Consider the following 18,815-nt stretch of genomic DNA (forward strand, 5'->3'; position numbering starts at 1 on the left):
TATTACATATAATCCAAGTAAAAAGATTTTCTGAGGGCTGGAAAAATGGCTTAGCAGTTAAGGCACGTGCCTGTTCATATCCCCAGGACTCACATAAACCCGACGCACAAGCAGGCACGTGCTTCTGGAGTTTGTCTGCAGTGGCTAGAGGTCCTGGTGTGCCCATATTATTCTCTCACTCTCTCTCTCAAATAAATAAATAAAAGTTAAAAAGGGAGGCTGGTAAGATAGCTTAGTGGTTAAGGTCCTTGCCTGCAAAGCCTAATGACCCAGGTTCAGTTCTCCAGTACCCATGTTAAGCCAGATGCACATATATGGGGAGTTCATTTGCAGTGGGTGGAAACCCTGGGGGCGTCCATTCTCTTTCCCTCTCCCTTATCTCTCTCCACTTCCAAATAATTTAATAAAGAAAAATTTTCGTAAGTATTTAAAACACTTGGCTCTGGGCTGGAGAGATGGCTTAGTGGTTAAGCACTTGCCTATGAAGTCTAAGAACCCCAGTTCAAGGCTCAATTACCCAGGACCCACGTTAGCCTGATGCACAAGGGCGCACGCATCTGGAGTTCGTTTGCAGTGGCTGGAGGCCCTCACAAGCCCATTCTCTCTATCTCCCTCTTTCTCTGTCGCTCTCAAATAAATAAATAAAAATAATAATTAAAAAAAAAAAAAACACTTGACTCAACCGGGCAAGGTGGTGCATGCCTTTAATCCCAGCACTCAAGAGGCAGAGGTAGGATTGCCGTGAGTTCGAGGCCATTCTGAGATTTCATAGTGAATTCCAGATCAGCTTGGGCTAGAGCGAGACCCTACCTTGAAGAAAACACACACACACACACACACACACACACACACACACACACACACACTGGGCTCAGCGGTTAAGATAGATGCTAGCCTTCAAAGCCTAACCAGGTGGGTTTGATTCCCATGTAAAGCCAGATGCACAAAATAGCACACACATCTGGAGAGTTTGCAGTGGCTGGAGGCTCCGAGGCACCCATTCTGTCTGTCTTTCCTCCTCCTATCTCTCTCTACTTGTAAATAAATTAAACAAAATAAAACACTTGACAAGGGCTGGAGAGATGGCTTAACAGTTAAGGTGTTTGCCTGCAAAGCCAAAGGATCCCGGTTCTCCACGACCCATGTAAGCCAGATACACAAAGGGGCACATGCATCTGGAGTTCGTTTGCAGTGGCTGGAGGCCCTGGCATGCCCATTCTCTCTGCCTCTTTCTCTCAAAAGAAAAAAAAAAAAAAATTAAAAAAGTACTTGACAAGAGGGGTGCAGAGATGGCTCAGCAGTCAAGTGCACTTCTTACATAAGCATGAGGGACTGAGACCACCCAAGTTCAAATATCCAGAACCCACATGCATATCTGTTATCCTACTCCTAGCCCTAGTCTCAGTAAGAGACTTATCACAAGGAAAAACAGATGAGTGAGGGATGGTGAGAGCCACCTGATGTTTTCTTTAGACCACCACAGAGTGCATGGGGTGCCACGAGTATACACACAAACATATACTACATCACACATATTACACTCATGCAAAAAAAAAAAAAAAAAGGAAAGGAAAGAAAAAAAGCCTGGACAGCAGGATAATGTACACCTCTGAAAACAGACCAAAATCACCTTACTACACTAGAAGCTGGAATGAGTGAGAAGGCATGCTTGCAATGTACTAAGGTCACCCACAAAAATCCTGAAACAGCAACAAGCAATGAAATCAATCTCCACATCCATGTCCCACAGTTTTACTGGAAAGAGATGGCATGTCTTACTATATTCTTGACATTGCTTTAAAACAAAAAGAAAAAAAGAAAGAGAGGGAGGGAGGGAGGGAGGTAGGAAGGGGCTGGAGAAATGGCTTAGTGGTTAAGGCAGTTGCCTGCAAAGCTCAAGAACGCATGTTCGAATTTCCAGGTCCCACGTAGCCAGACACACAGTGACATAAGCATGCAAGGCTACACATGCGTACAAGGGGGCGCACGTGTCTGAAGTTCATTCATAGTGGCTGAAAGGCCCTGGCATGACCATTCTCTCTTTCTCTCTGCCTCTCTGTTTCTCGCTCTCAAAAGTAAAAATAAGCCAGGTATGGTGGCGCACGCCTTTAATCCCAGAACTTGGGAGGCAGAGGTAAGAGGATCACCATAATTTCTAGGCCAATTTGGAACTACAGTGTGAACTGCAGTTCAGCTTGGGTTAGAGTGAGACCCTACCTCAAAAATACAAAAATAATTAATTAATTAATTTAATAAAAAAGAAAGGGGCTCATGAGATGGCTTAGCAGTTAAAGGTGCTTGCTTGCAAAGCCTGGAAGCCTGGGTTCAATTCCCTAGTACCCACAGAAAGGCAGCTACACAAGTGGCACACGCATTTGGAGTCTGCACTGGCAGGAGGCCTGCTGCACCCATACTTATTCTCCCTCTGTCTAATCAATAAGTCAGTAAGATTTTTTTTATTTTATAAAAAAGTTAGGAGCTAGGGGTGTAGTTCAGTAGGCAGAGTGCTTAGCCAGCATGCACACAGCCCTGAGTTTAATCCCCAGCACTGTATAAGCCATGTAAGGTAGTACACACCTGCGATCTCAGCACTTAGGAGGTAGAGACAGGAGGATCAGGAGTTCAAGATCATCTTCAGCTACATAGTAGATCTGAGGCTAGCCTGAGCTACATGAGACCCTGTCAAGAGAAGGAAAGAGAAAGAGAGAGAATGAATGAAGAAAGAAATCTAAGATAAATGGTATCACCCTAGCATTTCCCCTAAAATAAAGGCCAGAACCAAAATGTTTTTAATAACTGAAGAGTTGGTATTTTCCAAATGATAATACCCCAATTACAAAGACTGAGATCTACAAGGATGACGTATCAAGACTACTGCTTATGTTCTACTTTAGTTTCTGACTCTCCCACGCTTCTCATTGTTTGCTATGGCCTTGGGGTCAGGTGTACTAAGCAGTCTTCCAGAATCTGTGTTTAATGTCAGAGGAGAAAGGGAGGAAAAGGAGGAGGAGAAAATGAAGGAGGTGGAAAGGAGGGGAGAGAGTAGGAGAGTGGGAGGGAGAGAAGAGAAAGCAGGGAGGGAAGGAAAAGCAAGAGGACAGCTGGGAAGCCATGCGAACATTAGTTCTGGTAAAGTCTTACCTGATAAAAACAGTTTTCCCTTCATTCACATCAGAGGGTAACTTCCGCTTCTTTTTCTTCGAGACTTGAATATCTGATGTAAAATAATAATAATAAACTCAAAAAGGCCAATGCAAGCCATGTGACAAAGGACCAACTTCTTATGTATATTATAAAGATCTTGAATAAATCAATTAAAAAACTTTAAAATAGACAAATGATATACAAATAAACATATGAAAAGATGCTCCAACTCGTAAAGCACAGGGCCTGAGGGTATAACTAAGTGGTAGAGAACTTGCTTAGTATGCAGAAGGCCAAAGGTTCAATCCCCATAACCACACCCCCCCCCCGAAAAGTATAGCTTAAAAAATTAGAGGGGCTGCAGAGATAGCTTAGCAGTTAAGGCACTTCCCTACAAAGCCAATATATACATACATACATACAAACACACACACACACACACCTCTTTCTCTAATAAATAAAATACTTTTTAAAAACAAAGAAATTAAGCCGGGTGTGGTGTCACACATCTTCCCAACACTTGGGAGGCAGAGGTAGGAGGATCACCCTGAGTTCAAGGCCACCCTGAGACTACATAGTGAATTCCAGGTCAGCCTGAGCTAGAGTGAGACCCTACCTCGAAAAAAGAAAAAGAAAAAAAAAAAAATTAGATTCTACTTTTTACCCACAGATGAGCAAACCAAAAACTAATGGAATCCTATGTGGTGAGGGTGTGTGTGTGTGTGGGGGGGGAATCCTATCAACTACTATGATGGTGCAAACTTTCTAGAGATTAAAACTATATAGACACATACACTTCCCTACACACTATACTTTGTATTTGCTTTCTCTAGGTACACAAGAAACACAACACTGGATGTCCCCAGAGACATACCCTAAAAGGTCCAGGATCTGGGTGTAAGAGACTCACTGAAGAATAAACATAAAAGCAGCCTTGGTGGTGCATGCTGGGATTCCAGGACTCAAGAGGGCTAAGGCAAGAGGATCTTAAGGTCAAGACCAACCTAAGCTTCACAGTGAGACCCTACCAAAACAAAACAATAAAAATGAAATACTTTATAAAATACAGAACTGGAGAAATGGCTCAGCAGTTAAGGAATTTGCCTGCAAAGCCTAACAATCTGGGTACAATTCCCCAATATCCACACAAAGCCAGATGCACAAAGTGCCACATGCATTTGGAGTTCATTTGTGGTGGCTACAGGCCTGGTGCCACCCATTCTCATTCTCTCTTCCTCCCTCCATCTCTCTCACTTTCTATCCCTCTTCCCTCTGTCTCTCTCCTCTCAAATAAAAAATATTTGAAAACAAATATTTTTTAAACCTAATAAAGGGCTGGAGATGGCTTAGCAGTTAAGGTGCAAGCCTGTAAAGCCTAAGGACCCAGGTTTGATTCCCTAGTACCCACATAAGCCAGACACACAAGGAGGTGTATGCATCTGGAGTTCAGTTGAAGTTCAGCTGGAGGCCCTGGCATGTCCATTCTCTATCTCTGCTTCTTTCTCTCAAATAATAAAATAAAATAAACCTTTAAAAAGGCTGGGGAAATGGCTTAGTGGTTAAGGCACTAGCCAGAAAAGCTAAAGGACCCAGGTTTGATTCCTCACTACCCACAGAAAACCATATGCACGAAGTAGCACGTGTACCTGGAGTTCATTTGCAGTGGCTAGAGGCCCTGGCATATTCATTTTCTATCCATCTGCCTCTCTCTCTCTCTCCCTCACAAATATATATTTTTTAAACAGTAGAAACTGTACATAGTGACACACACCTTAAATTCCAGTACTTAGGAGGCAGAGGTAGAAAGATCACTTTGAGTTTGAGGCCAGACTGGGAATACAGAGTGAGTTCCAGGTCAGTCTGGGCTACAGTGAGACCCTACCTTGAAAAACACAAAAGATAAATAAATAAATAAATAAATTTAATTTAATAGGGCTGGGGATATAGTTCAATTGACACAGTGCTTACCTAGTATACACAAAACCCCAAGTTCAATCCCAACACTATATAAACCATGCACAGTGGTGCAAGCCATCAGAAGTCCAAGGTCATCCTCAGCTACACAACAAGTTCAAGGCCAACCCGGGCTACATGAGACCTGGTCTCAAAAGTGAAAAACTAAAAGCCAGGGGTGGTGGTGCATGCCTTTAATCCCAGTACTTGGTAGGCAGATGTAGGACTGCCCTGAGTTCTAGGCCATCCTGAGTACTACATAGTGAATTACAGGTCAGCCTGGGCTAGAGTAAAAAACCCTACCTCGGGGGGAAAAAATAAGTGAAAAAATTAGATGGGTGTAGTAGTTCACACCTACTATCTTAGCACTCAGGAGGCTGAGGTAGAAAGACTGCCAAGAATTCAAGGCCAACCTTGCCTGTGGAGTGACCTTTCAGGTTAGCCGGGGCTAGAATGAGATCATGCCTCAAACAAACAAGCAACAAGCAAGGTGAAAAGTAAAATCATAAAATACAAATGGATCAAAGACCTTAATATCAGACCTGAAACTCTGAAACTGCTAGAGGAAAAAGTAGGGGAAACCCTTCATCATATTGGTCTTGGCAAGGACTTTCTGAATATAACTCCAATTGCTCAGGCACAGATCAACAGCTGGGACCTCATGAAATTACAAAGCTTTTGTACACAGCAAAGGACACTGGGAATAGAGCAAAGAGGCATCCTGCAGAATGGGAGAAAATCTTTACCAGCTATACATTAAACAGAGGATTAATATCTAGGATATACAAAGAACTCAAAAAAACTAAATAATAAGAAAACAAACAACCCAATTAAAAATGGGCTATGGCGTATACTCCACAAAGTATGAAAATTTGAAAGAAATGGATGATTTCCTTGATTTATATGACCTACCTAAATTAAATCAAAATGAGATTAATCACTTAAATAGACCTGTAACAAACATGGAGATCCAAACAGTTATCAATAATCTCCTAACTACAAAAGCCCAGGCCCAGATGGATTCACTGCTGAATTTTACCAGACCTTTAAGGAAGAGCTAACACCATGGCTTCTTAAGCTTTTCCAGGAAATAGAAAAAGAAGGAATTCTACCAAACTCCTTCTATGAGGCCAGCATCACCCTGATACCAAAACCAGGCAAAGATAGAACAAAAAAAGAAAATTACAGACCAATCTCCCTCATGAACATAGATGCAAAAATTCTCAACAAAATATTGGCAAACAGAATACAAGAATATATCAAAAAGATCATTCACCCTGACCAAGTAGGCAGAGATGCAAGGATGATTCAATATACGCAAATCTATAAATGTAATACATTATATAAATGGGCTGAAGGACAAAAATCACATGATCATCTCATTAGATGCAGAGAAAGCATTTGACAAAATCCAACATCCCATCATGATAAAAGTCCTACAGAGACTGGGAATAGAAGGAACATATCTCAATATAATAAAAGCTACTTATGACAAGCCTACAGCCAACATATTACTAAATGGGGAAAAACTGGAAGCTTTTCCACTAAAATCAGGAACAAGACAAGGGTGTCCACTGTCCCCACTTTTATTTAATATAGTACTGAAGTCTTAGCCATAGCAATAAGGCAAGAGATACACATAAAAGGGATACAAATTGGAAAGGAAGAGATCAAGTTATCATTATTTGCAGATGACATGATTCTATACATAAAGGACCCTAAAGACTCTACTAGCAAACTGTTAGAGCTGATCAAAACCTACAGCCATGTAGCAGGCTACAAAATAAATACACAGAAATCAGTAGCCTTCATATATACTAACAACAAAGACAAAGAGGATGAAATCACAGAATCATTCCCATTCACAATTGCATCAAAAAAAAATCAAGTACCTTGGAATAAACCTAACCAAGGAAGTAAAGAATCTCTACAATGAGAACTTTAAAACACTCAAGTGAGAAATTGCAGAAGACACTAGAAAGTGGAGAAACATCCCTTGTTTCTGGATTGGAAGAATCAATATTGTGAAAATGACAATCTTACCAAAAGCAATCTACACATTTAATGCAATCCCTATCAAAATTCCAAAGCCATTCTTCATGGAAATAGAAAAGACAATCCCGAATCACAAAAAACCTAGAATATCTAAAATAATACTGAGCAACAAAAGTAAGGCTGGTGGTATCACCATACCTGATTTTAACCTGTACTACAGAGCCATAGTAACAAAAACAGCATGGTACTGGCACAAAAACAGACATGTAGATCAGTGGAACAGAATAGAGGACCCAGATGTAAGTCCAGGTAACTATAGCCACCTGATATTTGACAAAAGTGTCAAAAATACTCATTGGTGAAAGGACAGCCTCTTCAGCAAATGGTGTTGGGAAAACTGGATATATATCTGTACAAGGATGAAAATAGATTCTTCTCTCTCCCTATGCACAAGAATTAAGTCCAAATGGATTAAAGACCTTAACATCAGACTTGAAACTCTGAAACTGCTAGAGGAAAAAGTAGGGGAAACCCTTCAACATATTGGTCTTGGCAAAGACTTTCTGAATACAACCCCAATTGCTCAGGCAATAAAACCACAGATTAATCACTGGGACCTCATGAAATTACAAAGATTTTGCACTGCAAAGGACACAGTGAAAAAAGTAAAGAGGCAACCTACAGAATGGGAAAAAATCTTCGCCAGCTATATATCTGATAAAGGATTAATATCTAGGATATACAACTCAAAAAGTTAAATAATGAATCAAACAAGCCAATTAAAAAATGGGCTATGGTGCTAAATAGAGCATTCTCAAAGGAAGAAATACAAATGGCATATAAGCATCTAAAAAGATGTTCTACGTCACTAGTCATCAGGGAAATGCAGATTAAAACTACACTGAGATTCCATCTCACTCCTGTCAGATTGGCAACCATCATGAAATCAAATGATCATAAATGCTGGCGGGGATATGGAAAAAGAGGAACCCTTCTACGCTGCTGGTGGGAATGCAATCTGGTCCGGCCTTTGTGGAAATCAGTGTGGAGGTTCCTAAAACAGCTAAACATTGATCTTCCATATGACCCAGCTATAGCACTCCTAGGCATATATCCAAAGGACTCATCTCATTTCCTTAGAAGTACGTGCTCAACCATGTTTATTGCTGCTCAATTTATAATAGCTGGGAAATGCAACCAGCCTAGATGTCCCTCAACTGATGAGTGGATAATGAAGATGTGGCACATTTATACAATGGAGTTCTACTCAGCGGTAAAGAAAAATGAAGTTATGAAATTTGCAGAAAAATGGATGGATCTGGAAAGGATTATACTAAGTGAGGTAACCCAGGCCCAGAAAGCCAAGCGCCACACGTTCTCCCTCATATGTGGATCCTAGCTACAGATGATTGGGCTTCCACGTGAGAAGGAAAACACTTACTAGCAAAGGCCAGTAGGTTAAAAAGGAGACATAAAGGGAAGAGAAAGGAAGGGAGGAGGGTACTTAATATGTTGATATTGTATATATGTAAGTACAATGATTGAGATGGGGAGGTAATATGATGGAGAATGGAATTTCAAAGGGGAAAATGGGGGGGGCTATTACCATGGGATTTTTTTTATAATCATGGAAAATGTTAATAAAAATTAAAATAAAATAAAAGTGTAAAAAAAAAATGGGCTATGGAGGCTGTAGAGATGGCTTAGCGGTTCAGCGCTTGCCTATGAAGCCTAAGGACCTCAGTTCGAGGCTTGATTCCCCAGGACCCATGTTAGCCAGATGCACAAGGGGGCGCATGCGTCTGGAGTTTGTTTGCAGTGGCTGGAAGCCCTGGCGTGCCTATTCTTTCTCTCTCTCTCTCTCTCTCTCTCTCTCTCTCTCTCTCTCTCTCTCTCTGCCTCTCTGTCTGTCTGTCTGTCGCTCTCAAATAAATAAATAAAAATAAAAAATTTTAAAACATGGGCTATGGAACTAAATAGAGAGCTCTCAAATCAAGAAATACAAATGGCATATAAACATCTAAAAGAAAAGTTTCTACATCCCTAGCCATAAGGGAAATGCACATTAAAACTACATTGAGGTTCCATCTCATTCATGTCAGATTGACTACCATCATGAAAACAAATGACTATAAATGCTGGCGAGGATGGTGAAAAAGAACCCTTCTACACTGTTGGTGGGCATACAATCTGGTTCAGCCATTGTGGAAATCAGTGTGAAGGTTCCTGAGACAGGTGAAAATAGATCTACCATATGACCCAGCTATACCACTCCTAAGCATATATCCTAAAGACTCGTCTCACTACCTTAGAGATACTTGCTCAACCATGTTTATTGCTGCTCTCCTCACAATAGCTAGAAAATGGAACCAGCCTAGATATCCCTCAAGTGATGAGTGGATAATGAAGATGTGGCACATTTATACAATGGAGTCCTACTCAGCAGTAAAGAAAAATGAAATTTGCAGGAAAAATGGATGGATCTGGAATAAATTATACTTAATGAGGTAATCCAGGTCCAGAAAGCCAAAGGTCACATGTTCTCTCTCATATGTGGATCCCAGCTACAAATGATTGGACTTCTAGATGAGCAGGAATAAAACTCACTAGCAGAGGCCAGAAAGCTAGAAGGGGGATATAAAGGAAATAGAAGGGGAGGCGCTTAATGGGATGGTATTTTATATATGTAACTAGAAGAACAGATTAATGGGGATGAAGAGGCCTAAATGAGGTCAGGGGAGACTGAGTAAAAGAAAGGTGGAGGGAGGGCTAATCAAAATCTAAAGGCTATAAATAAATCATATGGAAACCTTTTTTGGACAATGACACACCCAGGAACCAAAGATTGTTACTAGAAAATTTTCAGTGCCAGGGGTGGGATAACTTCCATTGAATTGTTGCCCAGGGAGGTCAATGATACCCCCAAAACATTACAGGTCATTGCCCAGGCTCTTGGTTTCCCACCAGGAATAGATGGTAAGACCCTATTGCTGAAGACTCCACATACTTGGGCTGCAAGGTCATTGAGAAATCCTGCCGGAGCTGCGCTGAAAACCTCCTCCGTGTAGACCAACAGAAAGCTGGAAAAAGCTATGATGCATGTAGTTCAATGAGAGAGAAATCACCAGCAAATGAGCCAACAGGTGCAATAGTGGCACATCTGTTATGGAGGAAACCAACCACTCTCTAATCGGACTAGAGGCCCACTCCATGAGAGGGAATACATCCCTGATACTGAAAACCTACAACAGGGGTAGTCATGAGCCCTAGGGGTGTAATGACTGTTTCTGTCTGGCTAAATGTATATACTATGCTCACCAAACTGCCTAGCAAGTACTTCATTTAATTTTCATACCTATATATTAATGCTACTCTCACTATAGATTACAGAACCTTCTCTTTTAAGATGGCAGTGATCTTGGGATGACTCAGAAGGCATCATGGTGCTGAGAAGAAGTGACCGGAGTGCTCAGCACTGCAATATCTCTATCACACCTTCCAACATTCAGGGTCCATTGCAGAAGAGGTGGCAGAAAGAATGTAAAAGCCAAAGGAAGGGTAGGACTCCTTACAATGTGCTACCCCCAGATACAAAATGGCCTGGATATCCATGACCTTACAATGCCTGACACTACCTACAGAAGACCATCATAATAGGAGGAAAAGATCGTGACATCAAAATAAGAGACTGATTGAGAGGAGGAAAGGATATGATGGAGAATGGAGTTTCAAAGGGGAAAGTGGGGGGAGGAAGGGCATTATCATGGGATATTATTTACAATCATGGAAGTTGTTAATAAAAAATAAATTAATTTAAAAAAAGAAAAAAAAATAAGCTGGTAATGATGGCACACACCTTTGATCCCAACACTTGGGAGGCAGAGGTAGGAGGATCTCTGTGACTTCGAGGCCACCTTGAGACTAAATAATGAATTCTAGGTCAGCCTGAGCTAGAGCGCAAGACCCTACCTCGAAAAATAAAAAAAAAAAATAAAATAAAATAAATGAGCTGGGTATGGTGGTGTATACCTTTAATCCCAGCACTCAGGAGGCAGAGTTAGGAGAATCACCATGAGTTCAAAGTGAGCCTGAGACTATATAGTAAATTCCAGCCCAGCTTGTGCTAGAGCAAAATCCAACCTCAGAAAAAAAAAAAAAAAAAAAAGACTGCAAGCCTTCAGTTTGACCAGCCAGGCCAAATGAACCAGCAGGTACAATAGTGTTATGTCTGTTATGGGGAAAACCAACCACTCTAATTGGACTGGAGGCCTGCTCCACAGGAGGGAATATGTGCTTGGTACCAAAAACCCAGTCAGAAGCCATCAAAGCCTATGGCAGGGTAGGTCATGAGCACTAAGAGTGTAACATCTGCTGGTGTCTGGCTAAATGCCTATATCCTCACCAAACTGCCCTTTAAGTACTTACCATTCAAACCCATGTTAGTGCTACTCTCACTTTTGGTTAGAGAAGCTTCTTTTTTCAGATGGCAGTGACCACTGGGATAACTCAGAAGGCACCACTGAGCCAGGCATGGTGGTGCACACCTTTAATCCCAGCACTTGGGAGGCAGAGGTAGGAGGATCACTGTGAGTTCAAGGCCACCCTGAGACTACATACAGAATTCCAGGTCAGCTGGGCTAGAGCAAGACCCTACCTCAAAACAAAAAAAACAAAAACAAAAAAAAATTCTTTTAGAAGAAAGGAATGCACAGGCTTCCTTTCAGCACTTAACCAAAAAATGGGTAGAAAAAACATTTGGAAGAAGCCTGGTCAGATCTGCACATTTCTCAGTAATTTCCTGCAAGCAGAAAGGCATTTATGAAGGTCCAAGCAAACCTCCGTCCTCTGGCTCTTCAGCGCTGCTCTCGCTCGGCACAGGCCCTTCGTCGCCATCGGTGCTGCCTCCCTCCTCCACGTCACTGTCCTCGTCAGAATGCTCCTCCTCCTCACTGCTTTCTGTGGCAGCTGCTCGCTTGGCTGCTCTGCAACAGCACAGTTTTGATCTAAGATCTGAGCTAACACAGGAGCTACTGAACTTCCTTACACACATCAGGTCTGCAGTGAAGGGCCAGGGAAGACAGGACTATCTTCCCCTAGCATTGCACAACAGGCTTACCTCTTCTGAATTTGCACCTGTGTGGTCACCTTTGATTCTTTCTCCTTTGCTTTAACAGCTTCTTCTTCTTCATCATCATCATCTTCAGTACCATCAGATTCAATGTCACTACCTCCTTCCTCTTCCAATTTGCCATTCTTTTTAACTGATTTCTGATGTTCAGGTTCACAGCTCTTCTTTCCACCTAGGAAGGAAGATAAAGAAAGCTAGGAGTCATTTACTATCTAAAACAATATTATTATAATAAGAATAATTAATATTCTAAACTAAGTTCCTAGTTTCTCTGGTTTTTCAGAACTTCACATTTTATTCTTACTATACAGTTAGCCCTCCATATCCACCACTTCTACCTCTTCAGATTCAATTAACCACAGACATTTTCTTTTGTCATTACTCCCTAAGCAATTCAACATAACTACTGACCCATCACCACATTGTATTATGCATTGTAAGTAATCTACAGGATTTAAAATAGATGGATGGATTGCATTAGTTCTAAGCAAACCTACAACCATTATCTTTAATAAGAGACTTGAGTATCCAAGGATTTTTTGTTTTTATTTTTATTTATTTGAGAGTGACAGAGAGAAAAAGAGGCAGATAGATAGAGAGAATGGGTGCACCGGGGCCTCTAGCCACTGCAAACGAACTCCAGATGCACATGCCACCTTGTGCGTCTGGCTTACATGGGACCTGGGGAATCAAGCCTCGAACTGGGGTCCTTAGACTTCACAGGCAAGCACTTAACTGCTAAGCCACCTCTCCAGCCCCACATGCAAGGACTTTAATATTGAGTGGAGTCCTTGAACCAATTTCCTACAGGCACCAAGATATGATGGCATGTAATAACAGAAAATATAAGGTTTCTGGAGGGAAAAAAACTCCCACTATCCAGATTCCTTTGGTGTTTATCCTTCTTGGCGTTTATCCTTCTCATCAGAAGCCTGAAGGTTAACATGCCCCAGAATGAGAGAAGTAGCATATGAAGCTGTACAAACAGTCCATCACGTGTACACCATAACCAACAGTGCTCACTCCAGGGCCCAGCAACAATGCAATCTAAGTAATATTCTAAGACCCTGGTGGCTTGAGAGTGTTTGTCTCTCTGGTGTTTTGTCTGTCTGGCGTGGGGGGGGGGGAGTTGTTTTGGTTTGGTTTTTCAAGGTAGGGTCTCACTCTAGCCCAGGCTGACCTGGAATTCACTATGCAGTCTCAGAGTGGCCTTGAACTCATGGTGATCCTCCTACTTCTGCCTCCTAAGTGCTGGGATTAAAGGCATGTGCTACCACACCTGGCTTAAATATTTATTTATTTACGAGAAAGAGGAAGACAGAGAATGGACACACTAGGGCCTCCAGTCGCTACAAACAAACTCCAGACACATGTACCACCCTGTGCATTTATCTGGCTTATGTGGATCCTGGGGAATCAAGCCAGGGGCCTTTAACTTTTCAGGCAAGCATTTTTTTTTTTTTTAAACATATGAACTATTTTAATTTTTTTTAATTATTATTTGAGAGTGATAGACAGAGAGGAGGAGGAGGAGGAGAGAGAATGGGCACGCCAGGGACGCGTGCGCCCCCTTGTGCATCTGGCTAACATGGGTCCTGGGGAATCGAGCCTCGAACCGGGGTCCTTAGCCTTCACAGGCAAACGCCTAACCGCTAAGCCATCTCTCCAGCCCTCAGGCAAGCATTTTAACCACTAAGCCATCTCTCCAGCCCTAGTTTTCTGTTCTTAATGGTTCGTTACTATCTCGTGCTTTAGGTGTCTCCAGCCCAATAGTCCCACTCTGACAAGCGGGACTCCACACGCTTTCAGCATAAACACAAGAGTCATTCCCACCTTCCTAGCTAACACCAGCACCCTTACCTGGGGTAGAAGCAGACTGGGTATCTTTGAATTTATCCTTTGCCACCGCCCAATCCACAGCCACAGTCCGCCCTGTCAAACAGAAAGTGAGCATAAGAAAGGCTTTTCTTCTTTCAACATTCCTACTTCCTACCCACCAAAGACAATAATGGAACCAGTGGAGACAAAGAAATTTCAACTCAAGGGATTTGGTCCCTAGGCTGGGCGTGCTGTCACACATCTTTAGACCCAGCACTTGGGAGGCAGAGGCAGGACAATCACCATGAGTTCAAGGCCACCCTGAGTCTACAAAGTGACTTCCAGGTCAGACTGGGCTAAAGTGAGATCCTACCTTGAAAAGCCAAAATAAGAGAGAGATTTGGACCTTAAAAAAAAAGGTCTGCCTGCAAAGCCAAAGGATCTCGGTTCGATTCTCCACGACCCATGTAAGCCAGATGCACAAGGGGGCACAAGCATCTGCAGTTTGTTTGCTGGAGGCCCTAGCATGCTCATTCTCCCCCTCTCTTCCTCTCTCTCTCCCAAATAAATAAATAAATAAATAAAATTTTTTTTTAAAGTCCTATCAAGCTAGGCATGGTGGTACATGCCTTTAATCCCAGCACTCAAGAGGCAGAGGTAGGAGGATCACTGTGAGTTCAAGGCCACCCTGAGACTATATAGTGAATTCCAGGTCAGCCTGAGCTAGAGTGAGACCCTACCTCGGAAACCAAAAAAGAAAAAAAAAAAAGGTTCCATCAAAACAGTAGTGGCCCATGCCAGTAACCCCAACGCTTGGAAGGCTAGAGCAAAGGACCTCATGACTTAGAAGCCAGCATGGGCTACAGAGTGACTTCTAGGTTAGTTGTAATGTAAGACATTGCTTCAAAAAAAAGCAAAAATAGGGGCTCTTTGCCCCTCCCACCTTCTCGTGGGTAGGAGATCTTGGTTAATCTAATAGTCTCTCTATGCCAAAATAAATAAATAAAAAACACAAAAATTTCATCAAAATAATTAGCACATTAGTGATGAGCCCTTCCACAGTGCAAACATCTTTTGACCATACAAAAAAGTGGATGTACTAACTCACCCAAACAGCAGAAATGCCCAGGTCACATGCTAAGAACACAGACAGCTTACCTTTTATCTCTCTCATATTCATGCCTTTCAGAGCTTTTCCCGCTTCTAGGAGGTTTTTGAACTGAACAAAAGCAAAACCACGCATCTTCCCATCTGTGTACAATGTACAGAGAAGTTAGTGGCAGGGGAGCCAACAGAACAGGAAAAAGATTACAGCAACTTAGGCTGGCAAAATGACCCAAATCTACCAACCAGCCAGGAGGTCCCAGCACCCGAGCAAGAGTTTATATCCTCTTGCTGGGCAAACCTTGATGCAAGCTCGAGGAGAACAATGAGTCAAGACTAATGGGAACTAATCTAAAACTAGTCTGATCTAGCTAAAAAGATCATCAAGGGAACAGCACTGTCATCTGGGTTCTTATTACTTGTCAAGCACTATGCCAAATACTTCATATGATATGAAATTGTACCCACAGTTCAGAGACAATATGGAAGAAGTCACGTTACGTAATCTTCAGCTAAACCACACCAAATAAAGGTGTACAAGTACCTGGCTTCCTTGGGATATTTATTTCCAAAACAGCTCCAAATTGAGCAAATACTGTTTTCAAGTCATCTTCTGAACACTGAAGTCAAAAGTAAAAAGAAAGAAAATTGAACTATTATCACAGAAAACAAATATGAATCATCAATTATTAAATTTATTCACTAAAAAAAAAAAATCAGAATTTTTGTACTTTTTTACTTTCAGAACTAGGACAACAGATGTGAACAGATAACAGCTTACTTTGTTTCAGGAGGCCAAAAACAGCCAGGGCTGTTAGCACATACTTGTGACCCCAGCACTGGGGAGATGGAGGCAGGACGGTCAGAACTCACTGAAGGTCAGCTGCAGCTATGTAGCAATTTCTAAGACAGCTTGGGCTATAAGACACTGTCTTGTCTTTGGTTGGATGGTTTTTTTCAAGGCAGGGTCTCACTCTAGTCCAGTAGTCCCAGACTGGCCTCAAACTCATAGCAATGTTCCTACCTCTGCCTCACACCACTGGGATTAAAGGCATGCGCCACCACATCGAGCCTTTTTTGGTTTGCTTGTTTTTGTGGCAGGGTTTCACTCTAGCTCAGGCTGACCTGGAATTTACTATGTAGTCTCAGGTTGGCCCCATAACTCACAGCGATCCTCCTGCCACCATGCCCAGTTTTTCTGTTTTTTTGGGTTTTGTTTTTTTTTTTTAAGAATATCCACAAAGAAGGCATCATCACACTTAGTATCCTCAATGAACTCTTACTAATACAGATTGTCAGTCAATCTTGACTGTCAACTTGATTGGATCAGGAATCACCTATGAGATGCTCTGGGTAGATCTTTGAGGGTATTTCCAGAAAGAAATAAGTGAAATGGGAATGACTCTCCCCTAAAATTGGCGGTCCTTCTAGTGCAGCCCAGATGTAAAGTGACCTGAGAAAAAAGCATGGCTGCCTGCTTGCCTTCGCTTCCTGCTGACAAGTGAGTCTTTCCTGTTGCTGCTGCTGCTGTCCTTGCCCACCATCAGGGCCTGGCTCCTTGGGCCTTCCAGCGTGGGCTGAAGACCAGCTTTCTCCAGGAATCCGCTCCAGACCTTCAGCACCAGACTGAGATTGCTGAAGCATCCAGCTTTATGGGCCGAGTGTCTATCAGGTTCTCAGCCTCTCAGCACACAGGACTACCAATGCCATATTGTGTAAACCAAGTTAACAAATCCCCTTTGGGGAGAAAATGTGTGTGTGTGTGTGTGTGTGTACATACATATTCATTCTATATATTCATATTCACTCTATAAATTCTGTTTCTCTAGAAAACCCTGACAATACATAGGTCATTTTCTCAGTCCAACAGGCTAAAAGTCATTCCCAGGAAGAATTTAAGCCTGATAATACCATCTTGGTGAAGTGTTTCACCAGGGAATATGTCTTGGCTTCAGCACCCTTCAGAACATGAAGTTAGTTCTCCATCACTTACCTTAAAGCTCAAGTTCCGGATAATTAATCTGGCTTTCTTATCTGCCACTTTGGCCTTCTTAGGCTTCAGGTCTTTCTTCGGGGACCCTGAATTTTCTAAAAGGTAAAAGACGTGGAATAAGTCTGTGGACCCGCTTTGACACTAGTCAGTCACAGGGAAGAAGGAACTAGTAAGAGACAGCATTTACCACAGGAGTACACAGCACTGTACGAGAAACCAGGTTTTCCAGATTGAGACATATGCACATAGTATAAACACCCAGCAGATGATTTTGGACATGAAAATCAGGGAGCTCTACACTGGAAGCTACCCTTCAGGCCACTTTGCCTTTCTATCACTCTCATAGTGCTCCTCCTCACCTAGGAGACAATCTCCTAAGGTTACAAGAAGCTCACCATTTTTCTTTTCCTTGGACTTGCTCCTCAGCTTTTTCTTAGCAACCTTCACGTTGATCTTGCAACCTTCAAAGGTAGTGATCTCCTTGAGGGCCTTCTGGACATCTTCCAACATGGAGAAAGTAACATAGCCAAAGCCTCGACATGTCTTACTCCCTGAGACACCAGGAAAGAAGGGGGATGAAGGGCAGAGAATCCTAAGTCAAGAGCACGGAACCAGCACATCCTCAAAGCCTAAGCTAGCAGGGGTGCTACCAGGTCATCCTGCTATTACTGCTCCTGACCCATGTCCTGACAATACCAAGAATATGAAGGATATACACTGGGCCGGGCGTGGTGGCACACGCCTTTAATCCCAGCAGTCGAGAGGCAGAGGTAGGAGGATCGCCGTGAGTTCAAGGCCACCCTGAGACTACAGAATGAATTCCAGGTCAGCCTGGGCTAGAGTGAGACCCTACCTTGAAAAACCAAAAAAAAAAGAATATACACTGGGCTCTCAAAGAGGAAATTCACCACCCAACAGAATAAAAGGTCACCAGGAAGGGTTAATCTGGTAGCTTTGAAACTCAGATAATAATATTAATGTAGTCTTTCCTTACAAGAGATACAAATGAATACTTAAGGCCCTGAGAAAGGTACCTCAAGCAATAAACACTACTTTGGGAACGAGAAATATAACGAAATATACATACACACACACACACACATACGTACACACATACATAGCTAAAGGCCCAGGTGGCTCGCACTAATGCCCAGAATTTAGGAGGCTGAAGCCGGATTGTCGCGAGTTCGGGGACAGTCTGTGCTCCCTGAACTGTGAGGAGGGGTCCTCGGCCCATCCTACTCGCCAGCAGCCGCGGCCCGCCCCTACCTTTCTCGGTCACCACGAAGCACTGCTTCACCGGCCCCACCTGACTGAACAGCGCTTCCAGCTGCTCGCTGCGAGCCGAGGGCGGGAGGCGGCCCACGAACAGAGTCAGACCGGCCATGGGGCCCGGGACGCCGGGATACGCGAGGCCGCGACGGGACCGGCGCACGCGGGTCCTGCCTTGGGCAAGGAGGGACCAAATTACAGGGAAACACCGGAAGCGTGCGCTGCTCAAAAGAGCCCGAGTGGGGAAACACGGGAGGAAGGGGAACAAACGGTCCGGAATGAAAAAGACGACGGCCTTGGGGGCGGAGCTTCTTCAGTGGCGCTCGTCTAAGCACCTTCCCCGCCCTCTCTTTAAAAAGGGAGAGCTAACCGCGGCGTGGTGGCGCACGCCTTTAATCCCAGCACTCG

General features: G+C 42.9%; 1 protein-coding gene across 1 annotated transcript in view; it reads right to left on the reverse strand.

The window, feature by feature from the left end:
* The window catches only part of Rbm28 (RNA binding motif protein 28), a 39,961-nt gene extending 21,384 nt beyond the window's left edge, over window positions 1-18,577 (reverse strand). The window contains exons 1-9 of the mRNA XM_045160891.1: window positions 18,405-18,577; window positions 17,531-17,686; window positions 17,136-17,230; window positions 15,687-15,762; window positions 15,197-15,289; window positions 14,081-14,152; window positions 12,209-12,392; window positions 11,929-12,074; window positions 3,142-3,214 (exon numbers count right to left, since the gene is read on the reverse strand). Coding sequence (XP_045016826.1) covers window positions 3,142-3,214; window positions 11,929-12,074; window positions 12,209-12,392; window positions 14,081-14,152; window positions 15,197-15,289; window positions 15,687-15,762; window positions 17,136-17,230; window positions 17,531-17,686; window positions 18,405-18,522 — 1,013 coding nt within the window. The 5' untranslated portion in view covers window positions 18,523-18,577. The remainder of the gene's footprint in view (window positions 1-3,141; window positions 3,215-11,928; window positions 12,075-12,208; window positions 12,393-14,080; window positions 14,153-15,196; window positions 15,290-15,686; window positions 15,763-17,135; window positions 17,231-17,530; window positions 17,687-18,404) is intronic.
* Between the last annotated feature and the right edge of the window lie 238 nt (window positions 18,578-18,815).

Source organism: Jaculus jaculus, chromosome 10 (assembly GCF_020740685.1).
Source record: "Jaculus jaculus isolate mJacJac1 chromosome 10, mJacJac1.mat.Y.cur, whole genome shotgun sequence".
NCBI classification, from domain to species: Eukaryota; Metazoa; Chordata; class Mammalia; order Rodentia; family Dipodidae; genus Jaculus; species Jaculus jaculus.